The sequence below is a fragment of the Notechis scutatus genome, chromosome 9 (assembly GCF_049901735.1).
Source record: "Notechis scutatus isolate UNSWTSFEM ecotype Mainland chromosome 9, rNotScu1.2, whole genome shotgun sequence".
Classification (NCBI taxonomy): domain Eukaryota; kingdom Metazoa; phylum Chordata; class Lepidosauria; order Squamata; family Elapidae; genus Notechis; species Notechis scutatus.
In genome coordinates, this window is record NC_142017.1 from 17,776,082 (window position 1) to 17,803,364 (window position 27,283).

Below are 27,283 nucleotides of genomic sequence, written 5' to 3' on the forward strand. Positions count from 1 at the left end.
GGTGGGTAAAATGAGGACCCAGATCGTTGGGGGCAAGAGGCTGACTCTGTACACCACTTATAGAGGGCTGTAAAAGCACTATGAAGTGATATTAAGCCCAAATGCTATTGCTATAATAAACAGGGAGCAAGCCCCACTCATTTGCACTGATGAAGTTCTTTAGTTGGGTAATAAAATGTCTGCAAGCAAACAACAAAACTCAGAGAGCACCAAGGACTCTACATAAAATAGTCAGGTCATGAATACCTACCTTGTTTTTTTTGTGTGTGTGTGTGTGTGTGTTTTGCTTTTTGCTACATTCCAGACAACCAACACATTGTTGACTACAAATACAATAAATTATACAGATTGATAACCTGTCGTGGGTTTTTCTATTGCAACAAAAACAAGTTCATTAGAGCAAGAAGTTTACCTAGGTCTCCACAGGAAACAATACCTGGCCGAGTTCAGTTGTGTTGCAAAGCTAAGCAGTGCCAGGTTTGAACAGGAGCAGGTAAGCTCAGGCTAAAGAGTAAACAAGGAAATGGAAGTTTAAAACAATAACTCATCCCTTCCAGGCTGCCAAGGAAATTGCATAAATCCAGGCAGGCAGGCACAAACTTAACTCAGGGGTGTATTTTTCTTTACCTTTAGCCCAATTGGCACTTCAAACTTTTTTAATATTTACATTTTAAGTAACTGAAACAGAGGAACATGATTTATATACAATATGTAAATAAAATTAATTGTATCAGTAAAAATGCTTATTTTATTAAGGACACAGTTAATTTATACGCAACGCAATGAAATAACATAACAGGTCATGGGCTTCTTCAACTGTCAATCTTACCAAGAGCACAAACTTTAACAGATTAACAAAGTTGGAAGGGACCTTGTAGGTCATCTAGTCCAACCCCCCCGCCCAAGTAGATGACCTTACACTATTTCTGACAGGTGGCAGTCCAATCTCTTCTTGAAAGCTTCCAGTGAGGAAGCTCCCACATCTTCTGAAGGCAAGCTGTTCTTATTTAACATCTTCACCACCTCAGTACTAAGCACTACTGAATCTGTTTCCTAGCCTTGTTTTAGCTGACCAGAAAAACATTCTCTTCCTGTAGAGTGTTGACAATTGCTATTAAAAAGCCCATCCCCCCAACCAGTGCAATCCTAGGCTGCATTAACATAGGGATAGAATCAAGATCACACAAAGCGTTATAAGGTCCTTGGTAAGACCACACTTGGAATATTGCATCTGGTTTTGGTCGCCACAATATAAAAAAGATGTTGAGACTCTGGAAACAGTGCAGAGAAGAGGAACAAAGATGATTAGGGAGCTGGAGGCTAAAACGTATGAAGAGCATTTACAGGAATTATGTATGTGTAGTCTAGTAAAAAAAAAAAAAAGGACTAGGGTGACACAATAGCAGTGATCCAATATTTGGGGGTGCTGCCTCAAAGAAGAGGGGGTCAATTTGTTCTCCAAAGAACCAGAAGCCAAGATAAGAAACAATGGATGGAAACTTATTAAGGAGCAACCTAGAACAAAGGAGAAATTTTCTGACAGTGAGAACAATTAACCAGTAGGACGGTTTGACTTCAGAAGCTGTGGGTGTTGCAACACTGGAGGTTTTCAAGCAAAGACTGGACAGCCATTTGTCCAGAATGATATAGAGTCTCCTGCTTGGGCGGGGGGTGGACTAGAAGATCTCCAAGGTCCCTTCCAACTCTGTTATTCTGTTATTATATAGCAAAACCTTCTTCACTAGGGAACAACCTGATTTAAGTAAGTTTGTTCAAAGTATGGCGGTAATAATAGTGATTAAACTCCCTGCTGAATATAAATAAATAACCCCCCCTTCCCCAATTCTAAGTAATAGTGCTTGACAGTTCATCTGTTTCTTGTTACAGTTTATTTTACTTCTGGTTTCCTTCTTATTTTTCAGACTTTAGCCATGAGATAGTTTAATGGATGGAAGAGTATATTAACCTTCAAATCTGAGGCTCAGAAACTGGGGGAGGAAAGACAAATATCTATATTAAAATCTGTATTTCCTTTGTGAGCCAAATAATCCACTACCTGAAGGAATCGTTAGGTTATTAATCAGAAACATAGACGAAACAAGAACTTTGTTCAAATACTGCTTTTATCCTGAATGATCACTCAGCAAATCTAGAAATGTGTGTTGTTCGTGTTTTTCCAAAGATTTTCACTGTTTTATAGCCAAATATTTTGTGTTTGACAAAAATTCATTCCTAAGCCAAAACTTTTCAGCACTCAAACATGTTTTTTTTCTTTACAGGAATACTTTAAGGCAGATTTCCCAGAACACTTGAGACTCAGTTCCCAGAAGCATCAACCTAAGGAACTTCATGTACTGTACATCAATTATTTAATGCCAGCTTCTTTCTTGGGAATTCTTTCACTGAATGCATCTTGCAATGAAACTGACTAGATGATTTTGAACAAGCAGTTCACTCTCACCTTAACCTACACAATGTTATTATATAAGTAAAACTATAAGCAAAACACAATATTCCATTTATAGCATCTTGAGTTTCTTGGAAATGGGTCAGCCTTTTACTTAAGTTGAAAAGAGAGAGAGAAAGAAATCCTGAATTTAGCTTCGTAACATTGTTGACTGAAGTAATACATCACGTAAATCACAAACCACAAAAGCTCCGGCTTTTATGTATTACATAAATACTGTATCTCGTAAACATACTTTATACTTTAATGTATGCAAATGCAGTCAAGTATAATTTAGCCTTAAAGCATGATTTGTCAATAAACACAGAGGATATACTGTTAGGTTCAAAGATGCCAACAGACAGACAGCAACTCATATTCAGCAAATGCTGGGGATGGATACAAAAATCAGTGATTTATTTTAGGGCAAGCAAATTTTACAGTGGCTATCATGTAGCAAACACTATCACTGCCTGCTCTGATCTGAAGATGTCTTGATATCAAACAGGGATCTCTAAACTTGTCAATTTCAAGACGTGTGGAATTCAACTCCCAGGATTCCTCAGCCAGCCATGGTCCCAATTCTGAGAGTTGAATTCCACAAGACTTAAAGTTGCCAAGTTTGGAGACCTTGATGTAAAACTTCCACTGTAAAACTTACAAAGGATGACACTGTTTTAATCCAACAGATCTAGAGATCATCAGGCTGGGGGAAATCATGCCCCAAAGTGTCAACAATGCCTGCACAATTTACAACAGAAGTTGTTCCTATCATTTATTTATTTTTTTTGCAGACAAGAAATTGGGCAGCTATTGGTTGGGATCCAGCTGCTGTCTGGCCCTTTTTTTAAAATAGTAGGAAATAATCAACTCTCACTTTATAACAAAATAACATGCCAAGCTGGGATTTGCTTAATCATGATTTCTGAATACAGTTGGCTAAGTCCACAGCATGAATCATAACTGTTGATGTGCAAAACCACGCTGACAAGGTTTGTATCACCGTATCAAGACAATGGATGGATCAGGCGGGATTTGTGAGTGCCCAAGGAACCATGTGTGTGAAGATCTAGATCGAATAAAACAGGTCACCTCTGGCTCATGCAATACTGTATACACACAGATCTTCTCTCCCTGATAGGAGAACTTTGCAAAACCTCACAATAGTTCTACTTAAGTAGAAAGGCCTAGGAAAGAGGAAATTATTTTACAGAAAAGAAAATTATTGGGGAATACAAGAGAAAATGGCTTGTTTCTTGCACCAGATGCAATGTTTCATATGATATGATAGCATTATTCCAGTATTGGAGGGGCTGCCATAAAGAAGAGGGGGTCAAATTATTTTCCAAAGTAGGAAAGACAAGAAGCAATGGATGGAAACTAATCAAGGAGAGAAGCAACCTGGAATTAAGGTGAAACTTCCGAACATTGAGAACAATTAACCAGTGGAACAGCTTGCCTTCAGAAGTTGTTGGTGCTCCATCACTAGAGGCTTTTAAGAAGAGACTGGATAGCCACTTGTCTGAAATGGTATGGGCTCTCCTGCCTGGGGTTGGTCTAGAAGACCTCCAAGGACCCTTCCAGTTCTATTCTGATTGATATTTAGGACTCCGATTTCATCAATCTTCATAAAATCTTGTGGGTTTCTCTCCCCTGGAATACACCATGGCACAACTCCACTCCAACCATACAACGAGGAGTATTCTCCATTTTAAAAGGGGGTCCTGGTGTTAGGAAGCAGAGGGGGGAGGGGTTAACCAATTTTATAAGAAGTCCTTGACTTACAACCATAATTGTGCCCAGAGTTATGGTTGTAAGCTGTGGTCATTAAATGGGTCGCCGTGCGACTGCGCCCTTTTACGACTTTTTTTGCTGTAGCTGTTGACTGACCACGGTGGTTGTTAAAGAAATTAATTATACCCAATGGGCTTTTTTTTAATTTTTTTGCTGGACACTGGAAGTATAGGCCAGAAAGTAGAAAAAAAAAAGGCTTAAAATTGTGGACATGCGACCATGGGATGTTACAAAGAGCAATGAGTATGAGCTGGTTTCCATGTTGAGGTATAATGATTTAAGAGCTGACCAGCAGCAGTAACAGCTGCCAGATGTGGCTGATGAAATGAAAGTGATTCAGCATATCATGGGTATTTCCCTTTAAGACTGGGGATGGGTTCTATCCCTTTAAGAGGTGTTTATATAAGAGGCAGCCACTAGAGGGCGTGTCCTCTCTCCTTGTGTCCTGTCTTCATTGCAGAGTTCTCAGTGTAGAAAAGAAGATTGCTTCTTAAGGTATTTTGCCTACACATATATTTCTGTATATAACTGTTGTATATAAACCACCACTGTTAAATGTCTTAAGTCTCTGTATGCTGTGTTTTGCTCCTGGGTTGTCTCATAAGAGCCTCAGTGGCGCAGTGGTTAGAACGCAGCACTATAGGCTACTTCTACTGACTGCCGGTTGCCTGCAATTTGACAGATCGAATCTCACCAGGCTCAAGGTTGACTCAGCCTTCCATCCTTCTGAAGTGGGTAAAATGAGGACCCAGATTATTGAGGGCAAGAGGCTGACTCTGTAAACCACTTAGAGAGGGGTATAAAAGCCCTATAAAATGATATAAAAATCTAAATTCTATTCTATTCTATTGCCATGGTGGCACGGTGGTTAGAATGCAGCATTGCTCATTGCCAAGAATTCGACCCTGAGGGCTGTAAAAGCAGTATGAAGCGGTACGGAAGTCTAAGTGCTATTGCTATACTAGCAATCATGCTGCAAATGCTGTGACATTCCAAGCACCCCAAATGTGATCACACAACTGGAAGGTTGTGTGTCCGTGGGAACTTCAAAAACTGGCCATAAGTAGTTCTGGGAGGCTCACTGTAACTTTGAATGGTCATTAAAGGACTGAGTTGTTAAGCAAGGACAACCTGTTGCGTTTCAGGCTGCCAATTCAAGTGAAATGCTTCGAAGGGCAAATCGTTTCTTAACCTAAGGAAAAAAATCGGGGTGGGGGGTGGAATCTGGTTTTAAGCCTTTCTGAAGTCAGTTCAGAGTGCACTGCTTATCTTTCCTTTATTATAACCAAGGTAGTCCTCGAGATACGACCACAAGGGAGCCCAAAATTTCTGTTGTTCACTTGAGTCGTTTGTTAAATGAGTTTTGCCCCCATTTTACGGCCTTTCTTGCCACAATTGTAAAGTGAATCACTACAGTTTGATAAGTTAGCAGCAAGGTGGGTTAAGTGAAATCCGGTTTCCTCCTCGACTTCGCTTGTCAGAGGGACACAAAAGGGGATCGTGTAACCCCAGGGTACTGCGACCGTCATAAATACGAACCGATTGTAAGTCAAGGACTATCTATAGACTGTGTTGAATTTTAAGTGCATTCTGTAAACTTCAGTTCTTCAAGTTTCCCTGAAATTTTGCAAGTAAGGAATTGGAAACAAAATTGAGGATCTTTTTCTGGGCCTGGCTTAGAAAAAATGGTTTTCGGCTGCTTGTTTTTTAAAAAAACAAACAGCTTTGTTAACAATAACAAACAGCCGTTCCAGACAAATAAGTTAACACCGCATTGTTCTTTTTTTAAACCAGTCATGCAAAAGGAAATGCTGGAGGGTAAGAAAGTATTTGCTTTTTAAGGAAGTGTTTGTCTTTTAGAGCTGATTACACAGTCTCACCCTCTACCAGTCAATGTAACTTTTTTCTTTCTTTTTTGTTCCAATTCATTTTTTATTTTTATTTCTTTAAATACATCTTTGGGTGAACAGTGTGATTCCAGGTTTTTACATTCTGTCTAATTTCGTATCATTACCTATTACTAATTTTCCATTTTATATTCTCATGTACTACTTTATAACAATCTCTACATTCTTAATCAATCTCTATATTCATTACTCATATTCCTTATGTTCATCATATTTGCAAATTTTATCAAATTATATCATTCCACTAATCATTCATAAATTCATCTTAATTTGTTATCCAGTATTTATCCCCTTTTCAATATTAATCTAATTTGCTACCTTCTTTATATTACACAAATTTTGTTTCCCATCTTATTTCCAGTAAACAAATTATATAAACTAATAACAATATAGTCCTTTTGGTCAATTAACATATTCTATGTTCATATTCATCACTACATTATGTCAATATGTTTTCCATCTTATTTCCCCTTAATATTATATTTATATAATCTAATATCAATATTCTCATTTTTATCTGTTACCATATATTGTATACATATATGTTTTCTATCAGATTCCACATATTTCTTTCCTCATATTACATATTAATTTTCTTGTGTATTCCAAAAACATTTATATATCTTTAGTAATAATTATACACACACACACACACATGGTATTCAGCTTTGTTCGGGTATTTTCCCACATCATTATAGTTGTGCTTTTAAAGTTGTAGCAACGTTTCGGCAGAATCTCATCTGCCATCATCAGGCTTCTGTATTGTGTTCGTCTGTGAGTCAGACTTTTACAGTTGTTTCAGTTTTAAATTTGGGGCTAGCCTTCTGCTGTGCCAGAATGGTTTTTTCTTCATCCTGATTGGTTGGGAGTCTTGGTCTGTGTTTATTGGTCTTGGAGTTTGCTGTGTTCTGCCTGATTGGTGTTTGTAATATCTTCTGACAGCAAACTCCACGACCAATAAACACAGATCAAGACTCCCAACCAATCAGGATGAAGAAAAAAAACATTCTAACACAGCATGAGGCTAGCACCAAATTTAAAACAGAAACGGCTGTGAAAGCCTGACTCACAGACCAACACAATACACAAGACTGATGATGGCAGATGAGATTCTGCCGAAACGTCGCTACAACTTTAAAAGCACAACTATAATGACATGGGAAAATACCCGAACAAAGCTGAATACCATACATATAGATACCCGCAAAAACTTAAGAATATATAATGGAAAAAAGATCACTACAAAACAAACGACCCAGGAGATTACAGCACAAGATCCAGGATATCTCCACAACAAAACTCACAAGGCCATCACACAGCCCATTATACCAACGTCAACTCCATCAACCAATCAAGAGGCAACAGCGCAGCCAACCAGCCCAGCACACCAGCCCCCACCACCAGTATTTATAGAGACGGCAGCTCCTATCACACACTACTTGCACTGGCACGAAGCCGAAAGCACCAGCCTGAGGATGGCGAGTGGGACCTCGCCAAAACGTCGCCAAGATCCTCTTAATCTTACACGGGAAAAGACCTGAACATACCTAGACCTACATACCTGTACCCGTGAAAATCTACGAATATGAATACACATACACACACACACACACACACACCTTTTTTCAAAGGGCCAGAATTACAAGAATTCTCATATTCCTTTTTAAAAATCTTTAAAGGAAAACAGGCCAGGAGAGAGCTAAGAGATAACAGGAACAAAAATCTGAAAAGAATGATCCTAGGAAAGCTTTAACAGAAAGAGGCCCTCCGATGCTGAACATATAGAGAGTCCTCGACTTACAACAGTTCATTTAGTGACTGAATTAAAAAAGTGACTTATGACCGTTTTTCACACTTATGACTGTTGCAGCATCCCCACAATCATGTGATCAAAATTCTGATGCTTGGCCACTTAACAACCGTGTGACTAACTTAATGACTGCAGTGATTCGCTCAACAACTCTGGCAAGAAAAGTCGTAAAATGAGGGAAAGCTGACTTAACAAACTTCTCGCTTAGCAACAGAAATGTTGGGCTCCATTGTGGTCGTAACTCAAGGATTACCTGTATTAAGAGCAATTGTGACATCACACACACCTTCCTCTTCCAAGAACTCAATACACATCCCATTAGATCCAAATCATGTATTTCCTCAGTAAACTTGGTTAACCTGTTCTAGAACTTGGTTACAAAGGATTTAGGTAAGCATTAGCTACAGCCAATCTATTCTACAGTAACCTTAACCTTGGCAGCTTAAAGGGGTCTGGACTTCAACTCCCAGAATTCCCCTGACAAACTCATGCAGTGGAATTGACAGGGCACCTGTGGGCGCCCAGTACTACCATGCTTACTCTGAAAAGAGGGATGTGTTCTGACCAAGTCTTCCTGAGACCATAATTAAGCACATGCTTAGTCCAAACAACTCTTTCGAGATAAGCACTCACCTTTATCTCCTTTGAATTGCTGCCAACAATTAAAGTGCCAAAATAATTGAAAAAAACCAACTGAAGTACAAAGTCCACACAAAGCTTCAAGATTTAATCCGAACAGAGTGAATGACTTTGCTTCCTGCTAAGGTTTCTTCACCTTTGCCTGTCTTTTATGCCTTATGGGAAGGGCAATCACCTCCAAGCCTTACACCCGAGTCATCCCTTTTGTCTCAACTGTTCTTGCCTTCTGACAGCTCTGCGCACATCCCCTTGTTCCTCTGCCTTGCTGCTGCCAGACTCTGGAGGCTCCGGACTCAGCACATAACTCCCAGATGGTCCTGGCCCCACCTCTGTATCGGACGCAGGACCCTCGTCCGAGTCCTCCCCAGACTTCCGGACTGGTCCCCAATCTTCCCCGCTGTCCAATTCTGCTGCCACAACAAGATGTTTCTCAAATGTGGCGTCATTTTAAATCTTAAACACTGATCAAGTGGAAGTGTGGACTTCAACTCCCAGAATTATCTTGATATTATTGCAAAAGATAGCTTTATTCAGATCAGGGATGTCAAACTCCCAGCACACTGGCTGAATGCATCACACGCTGGCCATGCCCACACCCAGTTTAGCAGATGGGGGAAAAGTGATTGCCGCCATGATGATGTGAGTTTGACACCCCCGGCTTACATCTTCTGATGGTACCTCCAACACCTTAAACCAGAGGTGGTATTCAGCCGGTTCTGACCTGTTCTGGAAAACCGGTAGCAGAAATTTTGAGTAGTTTGGAGAACTGGCCAATACCACCTCTGACTGGTCTCAACCCCCACTTCTATTCTCTGCTTCCCGAGTTCCAGCTGATCGGCTGGGTCTTCTTTGGTTGCCCTGCACAGGAGAACGGAACTGGAAAGCAGGTTAGTGGAGTGGGGAGGAAATGGGATTTTGCAGTATCCTTCCCCCAGGAGTGGGGAGGGAATAGGATTTTGCAATAACTTTCCTCCTGGAGTGGGGTGGGAATGAAAATTTTGCCTTCCCCTGCCATGCTCACCAAGCCACGCCTACCAAGCCACGCCCACAGAACCAGTAATAAAAAAAATTGAATCCCACCACGGCCATAAATCATCAACCTCTGCTTATCCCAGCTCCTTGGGAAGAACTTGAGAGGTGAATAAAAAGGTTAACTCCTATCTGAACATCTGGCTGTGTGCTGAACCATTAATAACTAATAAGGGAATACTTAACAGTGCTTAATAAGGTATTTATTAATTGAAAGCCGTCCAGAGCCATTAATGAGTGGCTATGATATATCTAGTTTTGCATGTATTGACGCAGCAAGGATTCTATTTGCACAATACTGGAAAAACGAGAACACTCCATCAGATGAGGATGTAATTCGGAAAATATTAGACTGTACAGAGATGGATAGATTGACATTAAAAATAAAGGACAAAGAAGACACAGAATATTACTTAGCATGGAACAGATTTTAGGAATGGTTAGAGATAAGAGGTAGAAATTAGATGAAGAAAGATTATTGCTATGTATGAACTAAATATAAAGATGGCTTATAATTATAAATATGCCAAATAACAGAACTACAAATAAGCTAATATGAAGAGAAGGATCCGTCCCTTCTGCTATAGCCACCAAAAGCTAGTTAAAATTATTCTGTTACACTATTTCTATTATTAGTATATATGTTAACATTCCTTTTTGTCCTTTCTTTGCTTTTCTGTAAATGATATGCCTGACAATACATTGTATTCAAAATGTTTATGAATAAATATATACATGTACAAAAAGAGAGAGAGAGAGAGAGTGGGGAGCCATGCAATTTCTTCCCCATAAATCAATAAACTGGGAGCAAGGTTTGTTTTAATAGGTTATGTGAACCCAACCTGTTTGGGTTTTATTTTAACTACTCTGGTTATGCAAACCATGACTTAAGGCCAGTGATTCTTAACCTTGATTCAAATGTTTGTAGATGTCAATGCTCAGAACTCCCATTCCACTCATGTTGGCAGGAGAATTCTGGGAGTTGAAGTCCTCACCTCTTAAAGCTGCCAAGATCTCTAGAAAACAAAACAAAAATAAAAAAACTGGTCTAGATGTTTTGCAAATGAAGGGTACCCACATCTTGAAATAGCTGAGAACATTAACTTTTTTTAAAAAAAATATTTTTTTTAAATGCAAACATTCCATCTTCCATTAAATAGTGAGTGGTCTGGTTACAAATATTTCTGTGCAATAACAATCAAAATTACAACAGTATACAACACGTTAATATTGTTTTTCTAATCTTACAATTGTGATATTTATATAATAAACCTATTCATTTCTCCCTCTTAACGTATCTTCTAATAAGAATATAGTGATAGTGTTAAACATACTAAGCCTAATAACCATATCAATAACAGTCATATTGTTTACATCTCTAGCTTAACATATTTTCTATATTTCACTAATCTCTTTCTAACTTCCACTTTTCTCCTCTAACCATCGATAAAATAATTCCCATGTCATATACTATTCAGTTTGTTCTTTCTCCTTAATTGCCAGCGTTAATCTATTCATTTCTGCACATTCTAATATTTTCCTAATCACATTCTCATCAGTACAAATTCTCCTCACTTTTCCAATTTTGTGCAAATACAATTCTAGCTGCAGTTAATATATGGATATTTAAATATGCCTTCCTTTTACTGTAAGTTTCAGGTAAAATCCCCAACAAAAACATTTCTGGTTTTAAATCAATAGTCTGCTTTATCATGAGAAAATTTCACCGGTCATTCACTACAGCATGACACATCCAAACAAGGGAGATTTAAATGCTGATTTAATAAAAGGCCACTTTTTAGTGGCGTTGAGTCATTGTCAATTCCTGGCAATTGCCTGTTCTTCTTGGCAAGAGTTCAGAAGTGCCATTACCATCTTCCTAGGGCTGAGACGGTGACTAACCCAAGACCACCCACTTGGCTTTGTGGATAAAGCAGGGCCAGAAATAGGGTTGGACGGGACCTTGGAAGTCTTCTAGTCCAGAGGTCTCCAACCTTGGCAACTTTAAGACTTGTGGACTTCAACTCCCAGAATTCTCCAGCCAGCTCTGCTGGCTGGAGAATTCTGGGAGTTGAAGTCCACAAGTCTTAAAGTTGCCAAGGTTGGAGACCTCTGTTCTAGTCCCTACTCAAGCAGGAGATCCTATACAATTCCAGACAAATGGCTGTCTAATCTCTTCTTGTGAGGGATGGAGCACCCACAACTTCTGAAGGGAAGTCGTTCCACTGATTAATTGTCTCACTATCAGGAAATTTCTCCTTAGTTCTAGGTTGTCTCTCTCCTTAATGATCCATTGCTTCTTCTCCTGCCTTCAGGTGCTTTGGAAAATAGGTCAATCCCTTCCTCTCTGTGTGAACAGCACATCAAATTCTGGAAGACTAGAACTCACAACATCTTGGTTTCTAAGCCTGGTGCCTTAACCACTAGACCAAGGGTCTTCAAACTTGGCAAGTTTAAGACATGTGGACTTCAACTCCCAGAATTTCTGAGCTAATATGACTAGTTGAGGAATTCTGGGAGTTGAAGTCCACACGTCTTAAAGCTGTCAAGTTTGAAGATCCCTACACAACCTAAAAGAATTGATTTCCACTACCATCATCCCATACAAAAGACTTTTCCTGTATCCACCTGAAATAGTCAAAGGTATAATGCAAATCCTCAGTTGCAAACAAAGCCACCCAAAATCCAAGGCTCACCATTCTATAACCATGTCTTTCTCCTCTCTCATTGCAACTATTTATTGCTAACAATGCCTTGCCAACACAAGTGTGTAGACTGAAGGCTATGGTTTTCCCAGTTGCAATGTATGGCTGTGAAAGTTGGACCATAAGGAAGGCTGAGCGCCACAGAATGGAGGCCTTTGAACTCTGGGGCTGGAGGAGACTCCTGCGAGTCCCTTGGACTGCAAGGTGATCCAACCGGTCAGTCCTAGAGGAGATCAACCCTGACTGCTCTTTAGAAGGCCAGATCCTGAAGAGGAAACTCAAAAGACTTTGGCCACCACATGAGAAGGAAGGACTCACTGGAGAAGAGCCTAATGCTGGGAACTATTGAGGGCAATTGAAGAAGAAGGGGACAGCAGAGAAGGAGGAGGCTGGATGGAGTCACTGAAGCAGTCCGCGTGAGCTTACATGGACTCCAGAAGATGGTAGAGGACAGGAAGTCCACGGGGTTGCGATGGGTTGGACACAACTTCACAACTAACAACAGCAACATTTTCTACCAACTTCCTACCACAAGGTTACCAAAGCAATACACAACTTTAAAAAAAAAAAAACCACACAGACCTAAGCCAGCTCTTAAAAACCACCTTTCAAAAATTAAAAGTCATCAAAAACAGAGATGATTTCAAAGGGCAGCCTGGAAGGGAAATCCCCAAACTTTTCCTCCACCCCCACAAACAACCAGGAATTCAGTCAACAAGAAGAGACTACCTTTTTTTAAAAAAAAAAAAAACATTTAATTTGTACCTTAAACAATAATATCAAAATAAATGCAGTCACACTTTTTAAAAAAAGAAAGAAAGAAGAGAGGACCTCTCGCCATTTGTCAGAAACGGTGTAGGGTCTCCTGCTTGGGCAAGGGGTTGGACTAGATGACCTCCAAGGTGCCTTCCAACTCTGTTTAATCTGTAAATGGTTTCTGCAGGTACAAACGCACCACATCGGAGCAGGAAGAGAAGGCAAAAATCTGCCTCCCGAGAAGGGGTGTGTGTGTGGAAATAAGAAGAAGGTCAGCCTTTAACGGCTCCTCGTTTGCAAGGCGATACTCTGGACTTTTAACTGCAGGAGCCCCCAAAACCAGGCACTGCTCTCCTGCCACCCCCCCTCCCCTCAACTCCGATCTCCCAACTCACAGCGATTTGAGGGTGCAACAATCCGGAGCCCACCCCCAACCCCCAAAGGCAGAAAGCTGGAAGCCCCTTCCAAGGCCGGCGACCACCGGAGGCTCCTCCTTGCATCGAGACCACCACCCACCCGTTCCGCCCACCGCCGGCTTCGGGGACCCCCAAATCAGCCGGCCGGGAGCCCCCACCCCCCACGCTCCTCCGCCCTGGCTCAAGGCTGGGCCGACGCTGCTGCCCTTCCTTCTCCGGGGCCACGGATGGAGCGAGGAAGGCGAGCCAAGAAGGGGGCCGAGAGAGAGAGACCCCTTTGCTCTCGTCTCTTTGCAAACCGCAGGGTCTGCGTTGCGCCAGGCAGGCAGGCAGGCAGGCTGCAGAAGAAACCATCATTCGGGGCTTAAAAAGGAGCAAGCCAGGTTTATTGACCAAAGCAGCCAAGGGTGCCTTAGCCCGGAATCCACTCAAGCCATCGAACCCCACCCAGTCTTCCCAACCCATCCCCGCACCTGGCCGGGGATGTCCTCACCTCCGGCTCCCCGAGGGATGCTGCTGCTGCTGCTGCGGCGGCGGCGGCGGCTGCAGCTGCGGCTCCGGCGGCCTCTGCGCTTTCCTTCCTCCCTTCCAGCCAGCCAGCCGCCCCTCAAGGACGGCCGGCCGGCTACTCCGCCTCCGACCTGCCGCCACCGACGCCGGGCGGCAAAGTAGAGGCGGCGCCCTGCCCACTCGCTTCTTTTCCCCCTCTTGCAGCCGGACCCCCGCTGGCTCCTCCCCCCACCCGTGGGGGCGTGGTCCCCGCCCCGCCCCTCCTTGCGGCGGGGAAAGCGCTTTGTCTCCGCCGGACGCTGATCGCGGTTTGGCTTGACCGGGGATTCATGGAGTGGGGTTGGCCGGCTGCGGCCGCGCGCCTGGCGCTGGAGGGTCGGACGGGCTTTAGGTCGCCCGGGCAGGGGGCGGGGAGGGGTGTGGGGAGCCTGGATTCCGGGCTGATATGACCGTAACTTTGTCGCTTGTGTTCTTAGGATTTATATGGACTGTTTCCTAGAATGATTTGATTGCTTATTGTACGCTATGACTATCATTAAGTGTTGGACCTGATGATTCTTGACTCTTGACAAATGTATCTTTGCTTTTATGTACACTGAGAGTATTTGCACCAAGACAAATTCCTTGTGTGTCCAATCACACTTGGCCAATAAAGAATTCTATTCTATTCTATTCTATTCTATTCTATTCTATTCTATTCTATTCTATTCTATTCTATTCTACTCTACTCTACTCTACTCTACTCTACTCTACTCTATTCTACCCTACTCTACTCCATTCCATATTCTATTCTATTCTATTCTATTCTATTCTATTCTATTCTATTCTATTCTACACTACTCTACTCTACTCTACTCTACTCTACTCTACTCCATTCCATATTCTATTCTATTCTATTCTATTCTATTCTATTCTATTCTATTCTATTCTACTCTACTCTACTCTACTCTACTCCATTCCATATTCTATTCTATTCTATTCTATTCTATTCTATTCTATTCTATTCTATTCTATTTTCTATTCTCTTTCCCGTTCCATCCCATCCCATCCCATTCTATTTAAATTCTATTCCTGTATCCTTCTATTCTATTGTACCCTATGACTATTATTAAGTGTTGTACCTGATGATTCTTGACTCTTGATGAATGTATCTTTTCTTTTATGTATACTGAGAGTATTTGCACCAAGACAAATTCCTTGTGTGTCCAATCACACTTGGCCAATAAAGAATTCTATTCTATTCTATTCTATTCTATTCTATTCTATTCTATTCTATTCTATTCTACTCTATTCTACTCTACTCTACTCTACTCTACTCTACCCTACCCTACCCTACCCTACCCTACCCTACCCTACCCTACCCTACCCTACCCTACTCTACTCCATTCCATATTCTACTCTACTCTACTCTACTCTACTCTACTCTACTCTACTCTACCCTACCCTACCCTACCCTACCCTACCCTACTCTACTCCATTCCATATTCTATTCTATTCTATTCTATTCTATTTCTACCAGGGGTGGGATTCAACCGGTGTTACTACCGGTTTGGTGACTACATTTGGCGCATGCATACGTGCTTCGCATGCACATGTGCGTTATAAATCCTGAAGTTCTGCCATCCAGACAGCTGAAAAAGGGCTGCGCACAAGTGTGCAGCGTTTGAAAAGCCTCTTTTTTCCATGTTTTTTCAACCGCAGCTGTGCCACGCAAAGCAGCTGAGGTTGAAAAAGCAGGAAATAAAGGTCAGGTAAGAGCCCGGGCAGGTGGGTGGACAAAACAGTAGCAGACACAGAACCAGTAGCATCCTACTCCTGATTTCTACTCTATTCTACTCTATTACTATTCTACTCCTATTCTATTCCTATTCTATTTCTATTCTATTCTATTTCTACTATACTCTATACCTATTCTACTCTTATTCTATTCTATTCTAAATTCACCCTTGGGCTGGTTTGGCCAATAAACCAGGTTGCTCCCTTAAACCCCAAATGCTGGTGGACAACCAGTTAAATATGAGTCAAATGGTATGCGGCGGCAGCCAAAAAAGCCAATGCAATCCTAGGTTTCATTAACAGAGGGAGAGAATCAAGAGCAAGAGAGGTACTAATACCACTCTATAAAGCCTTAGTAAGACCTCACTAGAGTACTACATCCAGTTTTGGTCACCACACTATAAAAAAGATGTTGAGACTCTAGAAACAGAGCAGAGAAGAGCAACCAAGATGATGAGGGGGACTGGAGGCTAAAACATATGAAGAACAGTTGCAGGAACTGGACTTGGCTCGTCTAGTGAAGAGAAGGCCCAGGGGAGACATGATAGCAGTCCTCCAATATTTGAGGTGCTGCCACAGAGAGGAGGAAGGGGTCAAGCTATTCTCCAAAGCCCCCGAAGGTCAGACAAGGAACAATGGATGGAAACTAGGAGAGATTCAACCTGGAAATAAGGAGAAATTTTCTGACAGTGAGAACAATCAACCGATGGAACAGAAGTTGCCTTCAGAAGTTGTGGGAGCTTCATCACTGAAGGCTTTCAAGAAGAGACTGGACTGCCATCTGTCAGAAATGGTGTAGGGACTCCAGCTTGGGCATGGCGGGGTTGGACTAGGTGACCTACAAGGTCCTTTCCAACTCTGTTAATCTGTTAATCAGATCAAGATCAAAGATTAAATTGGCTCCATTGGCCTAACATTTTAAAGCAAAACAACTATCAAATGATCTAACCAGGTACAAACCCAACCATAGTTGGTATGTTAGCACAGGGTATGAAACCAAGCATTTGTGACTTATCTACAAACTGTGCTTAAAATTGGCTCACCAACAAAGCAGGTAGTGACTTCGAATTAATATACTGAGGGATCAAAGACAAGAGAACACAAAATACTGTACTTGCATGCAGCCTGATCAAGGCCTATGTTGAAACGAATAAGAAATGTCACCGGTCAGATCTCATCTAGAACATTATGTCTAGCTTTGGATATTTAAGAAGGCCAAAGATACAAGTGGTCAGGGTCAAAGGAAAGGAGCAAAAACAGTCACAGGCAGAGAAAATAACCTCCAGAATGGCTTCAAGTTGGAGAAAGGAATTCACCTGGCAAATATTTGTCACACGGAAGAGAGTAAAGCAAAGAAAGAAAAGCACAAGAACAATCTAGACCTAACAAGCTTTAGTCCCTAAAAATATTTACAGACAGGGAAACAATGCTTTAAAAAAAAGATGATTCATACTGACTCCACATTCACCTCCTGTACAGGTAATCCGTGACTTAGGATCACCCTTGGGCCCAGAATTCCTGTCACTAAGTAAGGCAGTCATTCAAGCGAACCATGGCCGATTTGACAAACATTTTTTGCCACGGCCATCAAGTTAATTATGCAATTGTTAAATTGCATCCTGGGAAGGTCATAAACGGCCATCACATGACTGTCGGATGCTGCAACCGTCATAGATAAGGCCAGTTGCCAAGCCCCCAAATCTTGACTAAGGCACCATGGAGATGCTGCAACAGTCGTAAGTCTGAGGATTCATTGTAAGTTGCTTTTTTTCAGCACTGTTTCTAACTGTGAATTTTCACTAAACGAATGGTTGTAAGTTGTGGACTACCTGTCTTGTCATTCCAAGGTTATTTTAACAAATAACTATTTAGTTGTGTTGTCTTCACCTAGTCTAATGTACTCTCCTGCTATCTTAGGGGTGTCAAACTCGATTTCATTGAGGGCTGCATTAGAGTTGTGTTCAGGGGTGGGATTCAATTTTTTTAACAATCGGTTCTGTAGGCATGGCTAGGTGGGCGTGGCTAGGTGGGTGTGGCCATGTGACTGGGTGGGGGTGGCTACTTATTTTTGCAGCACCACCCCTCCCTATTTTTTTTGCCTCCTGTTTTTTCTCCCAGGAAGCTTTGCTGGGGCCCAGGAAGGCAAAAAATGGAGCACGGGGGGGGGGCATGCAGCAGCCCCCTGCCACCACCACCCCACGTGCCCCTTTTTGCCTCCTGGTCTTCAGGGAAGCCTTCTGGGCAAAGCAGTAAGACAGCGAGAGGGAGCCAGGCACAGCTGATCATAGGAACAGCTGATTGTCGGAAGGGAAAAAGAGAGAAATACCTTAAGGAGTGACTGGGCGGGGGACAATGCACTCACCGATGTCATGCATGCGATGTTGCGCATGCGCTATAAGAACTGACTGGGCGGGGAGGTGAGGGGTGGGCGGAGAGGGGTGGGGCCAGCCAGGGGCACGATTTGCCGGGTCTCTGAACTGTGCAGAATCCTAACAGCCGGTTCTATAGAACCGGTCTGAACCGGTAGAATCCCACCCCTGGTTGTGTTTGACCTTAGATGGGTGGATATGTTGGGTGTGTCCAGCTCAAACTCACTCATGCTGGGGTACCTGTGGTGGCCAAGTGCTAAGGCAGGACTTCCCTGAAACACTCCCTCACTCTCATTATAACCTACCTACCTTCCTTCTTTTTCCTTCCCTCCTGCTTTTTTCTTCCTTCCTTTCTTCCCTTATTTTTCCTTCCTTGATCTCTTCCCATCTTTCCTTCTTTTTCTTCGCCTTTCCTCTTTCCCTTTCTCCTTTCCTGTCCCTCCTTGCATGCTCAAATGCAAAAGGGGCAACATTTCTCCTTTTGTTTTGTTTTGGGTTTGTTTTGATAGCCCTCTGCCAGTGAAAACATCCCCCCAAACCCAATTTTTGGCCGTGATGGCCTCCTGCAGCCTTCTGCCTGCGAAAATGGAGCCCGGGGAGGTGTACATGCCCCCCCAGCTCCTTTTCCACTGGCAGAGGCACCATGGACCGTCCTTTGCTGCTTCCACGCCAGCCCCATGGCCCAGATCTAAGAACCCCGCAGGCCGGATGTGGCCCATGGGCCTTGAGTTTGATACCCCTGTGCTACATGGTTTACTGTTGGTTTAGTATTGATGTAATGCAGTATTGCTTTAATGCATTTTTGTTTTTAAAAAAATCACTCAGGACCGCTTCCTATTTTTAAAAAATATTGGGGATCCCAAAACCGTTTTTGATTGTATATCAATATTTACCATATTAAAAATTAAAAAATGGCACATTTGCTGTGTCATCTCAGGATTGTTTGATGGGATTTTAATCTTGTGTTAAGGCTGGAAATAGGCTGGAAATAATTTTGATTTTGAAGATCCCCGAGGTCTCTGGGGACCCCTCCAGTGGTTCTTGGACCATATTTTAAGAAACAGTGGCTTAATGTATTCAGTATCCCGAATCATTGCAATTTACTAACTCCGGTGTCTAAATACAGCTGATTGGTTTCTTCAATACAGAATGTACCAACATTATGGCTTATCAAAAAGTGAATCCAAGCAGAATGCATGTGCAAATATTTATATGTGCTTGGAGACAGCAGAAATGAATTAAAAAAAACCCTTATCCATCCAACAAAATTTGAATCTCAGAAAATATCTTCCTAAATTTTTTTTTTAAAGGTTGACTTTCCAGAGTCTCTAATAACCTACCTGATCCTACTGAATATTCAATAATACCTTTCCTTCAATAATAGCTACAGTTGACAAGATTGAATATTCTCCAAAATCTTTTCCACTTTAAGTCTCTGGAGTGATACAATCCCAATGATTTAGACCTATGTTATAATCATTTCCAGCTAGATAGGTACCATCAGCTATTTTACAGGAGTCTTCAAGAAAAAAAAATGAATAGGAAATGACCTTCCTGTAGAAGAATGTTAGTCTAATAAAGGAAGCAAACTTTCGAGATATGAGTGTCCTAAATCTGCCCTGAATGTTTAATTAAATGGCCTTAATTATCTTGTGATTTGGATGGACTGAATTTGCACAGGGTATGTTGAATTATTTAAGGGAAACCAGTGTCTAATAATAACTAGCTGTTGGTTCACAGACTGCTTTTATATATCACCCAAAACTAAGAAAGTTCTGATCATGGCCCATGACAGAGAAATTTTAAAAAAATGTAGAAGGGATTGAATATTTCACTCACTCACACACACACACACACACACACACGCACGCACGCACGCACACCAGAATAAGAGAATAATAGAGTTGGAAGGGAACTTGGAGTCTTCTAGTACAACCCAGAATAGAATAGAATAGAATAGGAATAGGAATAGGAATAGGAATAGGAATAGGAATAGGAATAGGAATAGGAATAGGAATAGGAATAGGAATAGGAATAGGAATAGAGTAGAGTAGAGTAGAGTAGAGTAGAGTAGAGTAGAGTAGAGTAGGAATAGAATAGAATAGGAATAGAGTAGAGTAGGAGTAGAGTAGAGTAGAGTAGAGTAGAATAGGAATAGGAATAGGAATAGGAATAAAGAATTGGAAGGGAATGGGAGTAGGAATAGAATAGAATCTGGAAGGGACCTTGGAGGTCTTCTAGTCCAGCCCCCTGCTCAAGCAGGAGAACCTATACTATTTAGATAGGACCGTCAGTCTCTTCTTGAAAACCTCCAGTGTTGGACCACTTATAATTGCATTTCAATTGCAATGGCAAGCTGTTCCACTGGTTAATTGTCCTCACTGTTAGGAAGTTTCTCCTTAATTCCAGTTGCTTCGCTCATTGATTCATTTCCAACCATTGTTTCTTGCTCAAGCAGAAGACTCTGTACCATTTCAGACAAATGGTTGTCCAGTCTCTTCTTAAAAACTCCAGTATTGGAGCACCTATAGTTGTATTTCAAGGAAGAGGTCAAAAGAACTTCAAATGAAGTCTTCTAACAACCATTCTCATCTGACTCAAGATATAAATGCAAACTGGGAGGGCAATTCTTTGGGGGGGAAAAAAGCCCTCTTCACCTAAATAAGCATATTAAGAAATTTCCAATTTAAGAGTTGGAAGAAATACATTTCTTAAATAAAAAAAACAACTATATCCTGATATGAACTTTATATTATGTTGTACCAACTTCAGAGGAGGGGAAAGGAAACTGAGAAATGCAAAAATATGTTTGCTTTGGATTGAAGTGGAGATAATGTTATTTAAGTCTCCTTAACCATGTCAAACAGTGGTTTTAAAAGTGTACTCCCCGACCTTTTAAAAACATTTTTTCTTATGCCATCCCACAGGATATAAATTACAAAAGAGTAGCTTTGTTAGGTTCCTGAGAAAACCATAACCAGTCTTGTCGATTTTAGATATGGGAAGATTCTATATTTTGGGTTTTGTAAAGATCCAATTCTTCTGAAAAGAATGGACTTTTCCTTCTTGGAAAAGTCTTGTCCGCCAAAAATCCAACAATGATCACAACCAAAAAGATGCACCTCTCAATCTGCAAACTCAAAGATGTTTTGGGAATCACTGCTACCATGTCTGAAGCTGGAACTCCCAAAACACAGACTTCATTAACACATTGCAAAGAAAATACACACTATCACACTTGCCTTAGGTAAAACAGACTGGGCACTCAAGCCACAGTCATCCACCATGGCAAATTCCAAATTTCAAAACTCACGACTAACGAAGCTGGGGAAAAATGCAATTCGATGATGAGAAAAAATAAGGTCATTTCACATAGGCAAGAAAAAGCAAATGCACAGGTGCAGAATAGGTGGTACCTGGAAAGGATGCAAAAGTTCAAAGTGAAAGGTGTGTCGGGTGGTGCTCCATTCAAAATTCAAGAAAGAAAACTTAGACTCTTTAGATTAGAGCAAAGATAACTTTTACTGAATTTGAAGTGGTAACATCAGTAGAATTCTGAATCTGAGAAATTAGGCGCGCAGATCACATATACAAAGTGTTGGAAATGTTCCCACCCCTCATAGTTCAAATGATTCTTCCAATTAAAAGTTGTGAATATGATCATGTGGGCATCTTCAAGTGGTGATGAGGCCTCTGTCCGTTGACCTTGACATATTTTGATAAAGATTTGCAGCTGCGCAGAGAAAAGAAAGCTAAGCGGGGAATAGAAACTTAAAAGCAGGAATTTATACTCCCCCCCCCACTCCTCATTTACACAACACAAGAATGTAACACCTCCAGCTCTCTTCCCAGACAAGATCCCCCCTCCTCCCCCCCGTTACTTATGGCAGCCAAAAGATGCAAGGCAATAGGAAAGATGCAAAGCAGTAATAGAAGATCTTGAAGGCTGACAAGGTGAATGATAAAAATTAAAATATTTTAAACATTATTTTAAATAATTCAAGTGAATGGTTGGTTGTTCCGCAGCAAGTTGGCTACAGCGAGTTATCTTCCAGCAAATTGGCTGTGGCAAGTTATCTCTGTTGTGGCATGTCAGCTGCCGGCCCCTCCAGCAGCCAAATCAGAGGAGGAGGATGTAGCACGGGAGTCAGGATCAGCATCAGGGCAACCTGGGAGCTCCAAGGGGGAAGAGGGACTGGAACTATCAGACAGAGAGGGAGGGAGGGAAGGAGGGAGGGAGGAAGAGAGAGAGAGGTGGAACCCGGGCCATCCATCAGCCCTCAGATGGAGAGTCAACAGCCCCCAGGTCTGGAGGTGGCTGATGAGGAAGAGGAGGAACATCTGGGCCCAGTGCCTGGCATGTGGATGCACAGAAGGCAGAGGAGAGGAGAGAGCAGTGGAAATCTATGGGCCGGTCCTTGGGATGGAAGAGCCACCACTGCTAGCAAAGCTCCACCCGAGCTCTGGGGATAAAAGGCAGGGGGCAGAGATGAATAGATGTGGCAGGCCATTATTCCTCTTCCAAATGGATGAACTTGTTAGCCTGTGGTGAGAAACTTTTTTGCTGGGCTGCCGGCACTTCTAATTAAAGGAATCATTGGTTTAACTTCAAAGGGTTTGTTGTGCATTGGGGAGTTGGGTCTCATTCCAGTTTGCAAAAACCCAGTCAATGTGAGTTGAGAATGAAGACAAGCTAGGCTGAGTTCCTCATTTTTTTTATGTTTCCTTATTGGTGACTGGTCAGCTGGAAAGAAGTTGGGAGTTCTCTGCATTTGAAAGATGTGGGTAATCATGAGCCATGTTGAAAAGATACGGGTTGGCCAGATATGTCAAGGGTGATTCTCCTTGGGAAGTCCTTTTGAACAAACGATAGTGCCATTCCTAAATCTAACTAGAGAATATTGGAGCTCAACATCTTTCCTTATCCATTACTCCTTCCCTCCTTGGTGCACCTGCTCCACAAACTGCAGACCAGCTGGGGCGTGGGTGGGTGTCAAAATCTGCAAGAGGATGGGTTTGGTGTTGCAACTGACAGCCCATCCTTTTGCATGTTGAAATCATCGCTTGCAGTAATCTAAGACATTCCATCTTGACAGGAACAAGGTGGTTTAAAAAAATTGGACACAATCCTGCCAACGGTTACCTGCCCTTGCATGAAAATAAGAATTACACACCTGCGTGCTCCCATAGAATATTAATTCAGTAATATCTTTGCTGGCCTCCCCAGCCTGATCTCCGATGAGTATCTTTGCAGAGTTCAGTTCTCTCTACAGGCAGAAAGGTGGGAATTGGAAATTCCACATCTGGAGGGCACCAGATGTGGCACAGCTATTTTAGAAACACTATTTAACCAACTTGGATGCTCTGTTTATGTAAACATGATTTTCCCCTGCCAGGGAGGGAGGGAGAGAGGGAGAGGGAGTGGAAGGGAGAGAGGAAGAGAGACAAAGAGAGGGAGGGAGAGAGAGAGGCGGGAGAGAGGTGGGTGGGAGGGAGAGAGGCGAGAGGGAGGGAGAAAGGGAGAGGGAGGTGGAGAGGGAGGGACACACACACACACACACACACAGAGACAGAGACTGCTGGAGTTTGATATTTTCATTGTTAAATACGTGAATAATGAGCAGCATGCTCATGGTGAAGTTGCTTGCCTCCTATTCGGGAAATTGAGAATTTGACCCTAGGCGGCGGCAGTTGTTTCTCTCTCAGGGAGCAGAAAGAAAATATTTACTGCAAACTCAGCCTAGGAATCAGGAAGGGCATCAGGCCAGTAAATGCTCAGCTCCATTTAGTCACCCCAACTCTGACCCGAATTAAGGGATGACGGTTGCAAAAAGAAAAAGAAAAGTTAAATACATGAATCCTACTAATGAAAGAGAAATAAATGCAAAACCACAGCCATTGATAGCATTCATTAATACAAAGCAATTCTGTAATGAACTGCACCAGGCAGCCTTCATTTATAAAAAAAAATAAACATAGATTTAGAAACTAATAATATTTAGAAACTAATAATATTTAGAAACTAATAATATTTAGAAACTAATAATATTGGCATGACTCAGAGCCATTAAAAGGCTTTAAAAGCACTTTATTATTTGCCAGTTGCTTAAAGACATGGGATGAAGAGATTTTTGACAGAAATGTCAACAGGCAGTGAAACTGAAATTGTATTTGTCTTGATGAAGGAGGAAGCCATTTCTTTATATATATTTTTTTCATTATATTTTTCTCTTCTCCTTTCTTTCCTCTGTATTTTTAGTTTTTAAAACATTTTTATTACGGTTTTTACCTTTGTAGTTTTAAACTGTAATGAAAATTATTATTTAAAAAAAGACTTTGAAAGGGAATGATTTCCATAATTCCTTCTACAAATGGTTGGAACTTTATTTTTCTCAGTTTAATACTTTATGAGGTAAAGCATTACAGTTCTATATCCTGTGAGATGCTCACCCTCTTCGGCTCATCATTCTTCTCAGTGTTTTTGACATTTATCCATGATTTACTCACTTGTTAAATCCACCCGGGGTGGGATTCTACCGGTTTGCACCTATTCGCTAGAACCGGTTGTTAACATTTTAAGCAGTTCAGAGAACCGGTTGTTAGAAGAAATTATTGGCCTAATCCTGTAAGGAAGGCAGGAAGGAAACATTCTGGTGTTGCTTACAGAACCTGCCTCTCCATTAACCCTTATTACATTCTTGGCAGGACTAGACTTCCTGTCTCTGGAACTTCTCTGGAGTTTTTCCCCCCCTCCTTTGCTGGTACTTTGCTTGTGTGGAGTGACCATTCAAAGTTACAATGGCACTGAAAAAAGTGGCTTCTAACCATTTTTCACACTTACGACTATTGCAGCATCCCCACAGTCACGAGAGGCCAGGCAAGGAGATGCGTGCCTTGATGTGAGTGATGTTGAGTTGGCCATGCCCAGCCAGTCAGATTACACCAAGCCACGCCCACCAACTAAGCCACACCCACAGAACTGGTTATTAAAAAAATTGAATCCCACCCCTGAATCCGTATCCTTCTTTCTTCCAGGATCTCAGCATGGTGGTAATGATGATGTTCTTGTAGGAGAGGACCAGGCTGTGCCTGAAGGCGGAGTCAAATGTGTCATCAGTTTGAAGTCACTACATTCCCACAAGAGACCTAAGTTCAGCCCCCTTTGAAGTCCATTGACTCTTATCTGGTGCCAATTTGCCTTGACCATTAGTAGAGAATCACAAATATTTGTCCAGTCTTTCTGGAAAACCTCCAACAATGGAGGGCTTTGTTTACTAATGCATATTAATGAACAATTTCTAAACAAGATTTCTGAATCATTTGAGGATCTTCATAAACGAGCCATCCATACTTAATATTCTTATCGATCAATTTTGAAGTTGTCTGGTGCTTTCCTGAGGCCAAGATCTATTATGTCCATACCATTTCCACAGTCTGCTAATAAAGTTAAATGAAAGAAATTAATCTAAAACGATTTGTTCCAAATAATTAGATACCAAGCTAGCTTTGACCATAGGTAAACATATTTGGATCAGTCCCCTTCTTATTTTCCTTGGGGTTATAAAAGAACTTCAATGCAATTAACCTAGTTTGGATCCACTTATTGGACCTGGTTCACACAACACATTATATTTGAAATAGTCATTTAATGAATAAACCATAAATTGAATTAAAACGCAACACATTAGGGCACAATGCAGTTAATTTGGATTGGCTCAGTAGCATTGAGCTATAGTTTAGGATTTTTGGCAAACATAGTCTAAATGTAAATCTAAACAGACATAGTTTATTGTAGTTTATTCAGAAAAAAAACACAGTTAAAGAAAGTTGGCTGAATAAAATGCACGAACGCAAAGTTTATTTCTTTTAACAGTATGGTTTTTGAAATGAAAGGCAAGCACCAGATTTACATGTGCACGTTTACATTTCCTGAAAATTAACCCACACATCTTTAAGCACCAGATTTACATGTGCACGTTTACATTTCCTGAAAATTAACCCACACATCTTTAATTCATCTGATATAACTTGCAGATTTCCTAGCACCAAACCTGCTGAATTTCAGAGTTTACCATTATTCTCTGATCCATTGCTGACAAATAATCCCAGTTGTAGTTCCCCATTCCTCAGCTGAGAAAAACCTGAATTCTGAATTGCCTTTGTGTCACCTCGATTTCAGGTGTGGAGAACCAAAGGTATAATTTGCTCCAGGAGATGGACCAACTGCCTTACTTCTTGCTTGAAGCCATTAGCAACATCACTTTTACTCCCAGAGGTTTACTGGGAAAGCCCTGTCCTTAAGTGACTTTTTAATTTCCCACAGCTCCACAAGCCGCTTTGGCACAACGCGAAAATAAAAAGCTTGTGCTCTGCTGCTTTTGAGGAAAAACAAGAAAGTTTGAGAGTCTACTCAGGTTGATATCATGCCAAAATCAGCAAACCTTGATGCTTTTCCTTCAGGTAGTGGGCAGCCCGTTCTTTTTCATCCAATCCAGGCATTTATTGACTTATTTATTTAAGAGGATGAGCATTTCTGAAAAGTAACACGAGGCATCCCTTGGCCACGGTGTAAACCGAATTGAGATTTAGGTTTAATTCACTGGGTTTGTCCGGAGCCTTCTCAGCAAACGGCTGCCTTTACTGCTGGATAATACAGTCACCACTGTCTCAGCAGCCTGTTCCCCCAAACTCAGACAAGTGTCAATCAAAGCACGGGTCCGGAGTGTCAAAGTTGGGTAGGACGTGATCATTTCGTAATCTGCCTTGGGTAAGAGCTGCTGGGCACGTAAGACGTCCAGGAGATGGTTCAAACGCCCATCGGTCATTGAACTTAAGATGGTTTCTCGCTCCAAGGTGAGGATGGAACAGTTTTTTTCTTTGCAGGTAGGACCTGAAAGGCAATGGAGCAAAGATTGTGAGAATGCAAGCACCAGGCATTTCTGATGTCTGAGCTGTGGTGGCGCAGTGGTTAGAATGCAGTACTGCAGGCTACTTCTGCTGACTGCCGGCTGCCAGCAGTTCGGCAGTTTAATTCTTACCGGCTCAAGGTTGACTCAGCTTTCCATCCTTCCAGATTGTTGGAGACAATATACTGACTCTGTACAACGCTTAGACAGTCTATAAGAC

General features: G+C 41.7%; 2 protein-coding genes across 4 annotated transcripts in view; both read right to left on the reverse strand.

Annotated features, from left to right (window-relative positions):
* Positions 1-14,206, reverse strand: part of SLC7A6 (solute carrier family 7 member 6) — a 48,780-nt gene extending 34,574 nt beyond the window's left edge. The window contains exon 1 of one of the 3 annotated variants that reach the window (XM_087971659.1): positions 13,996-14,206. The gene's annotated coding sequence lies outside the window, so the exon portion shown is untranslated. Of the gene's footprint in view, positions 1-10,620; positions 10,642-13,975 lie in introns of those variants that run through there. The other 2 variants (XM_087971663.1, XM_087971660.1) reach the window with 2 other exon arrangements.
* An 11,787-nt stretch (positions 14,207-25,993) lies between these two features.
* Positions 25,994-27,283, reverse strand: part of LOC113426019 (receptor-interacting serine/threonine-protein kinase 2-like) — a 33,238-nt gene continuing 31,948 nt past the window's right edge. The window contains exon 12 of the mRNA XM_026688335.2: positions 25,994-27,047. Coding sequence (XP_026544120.2) covers positions 26,749-27,047 — 299 coding nt within the window. The 3' untranslated portion in view covers positions 25,994-26,748. The remainder of the gene's footprint in view (positions 27,048-27,283) is intronic.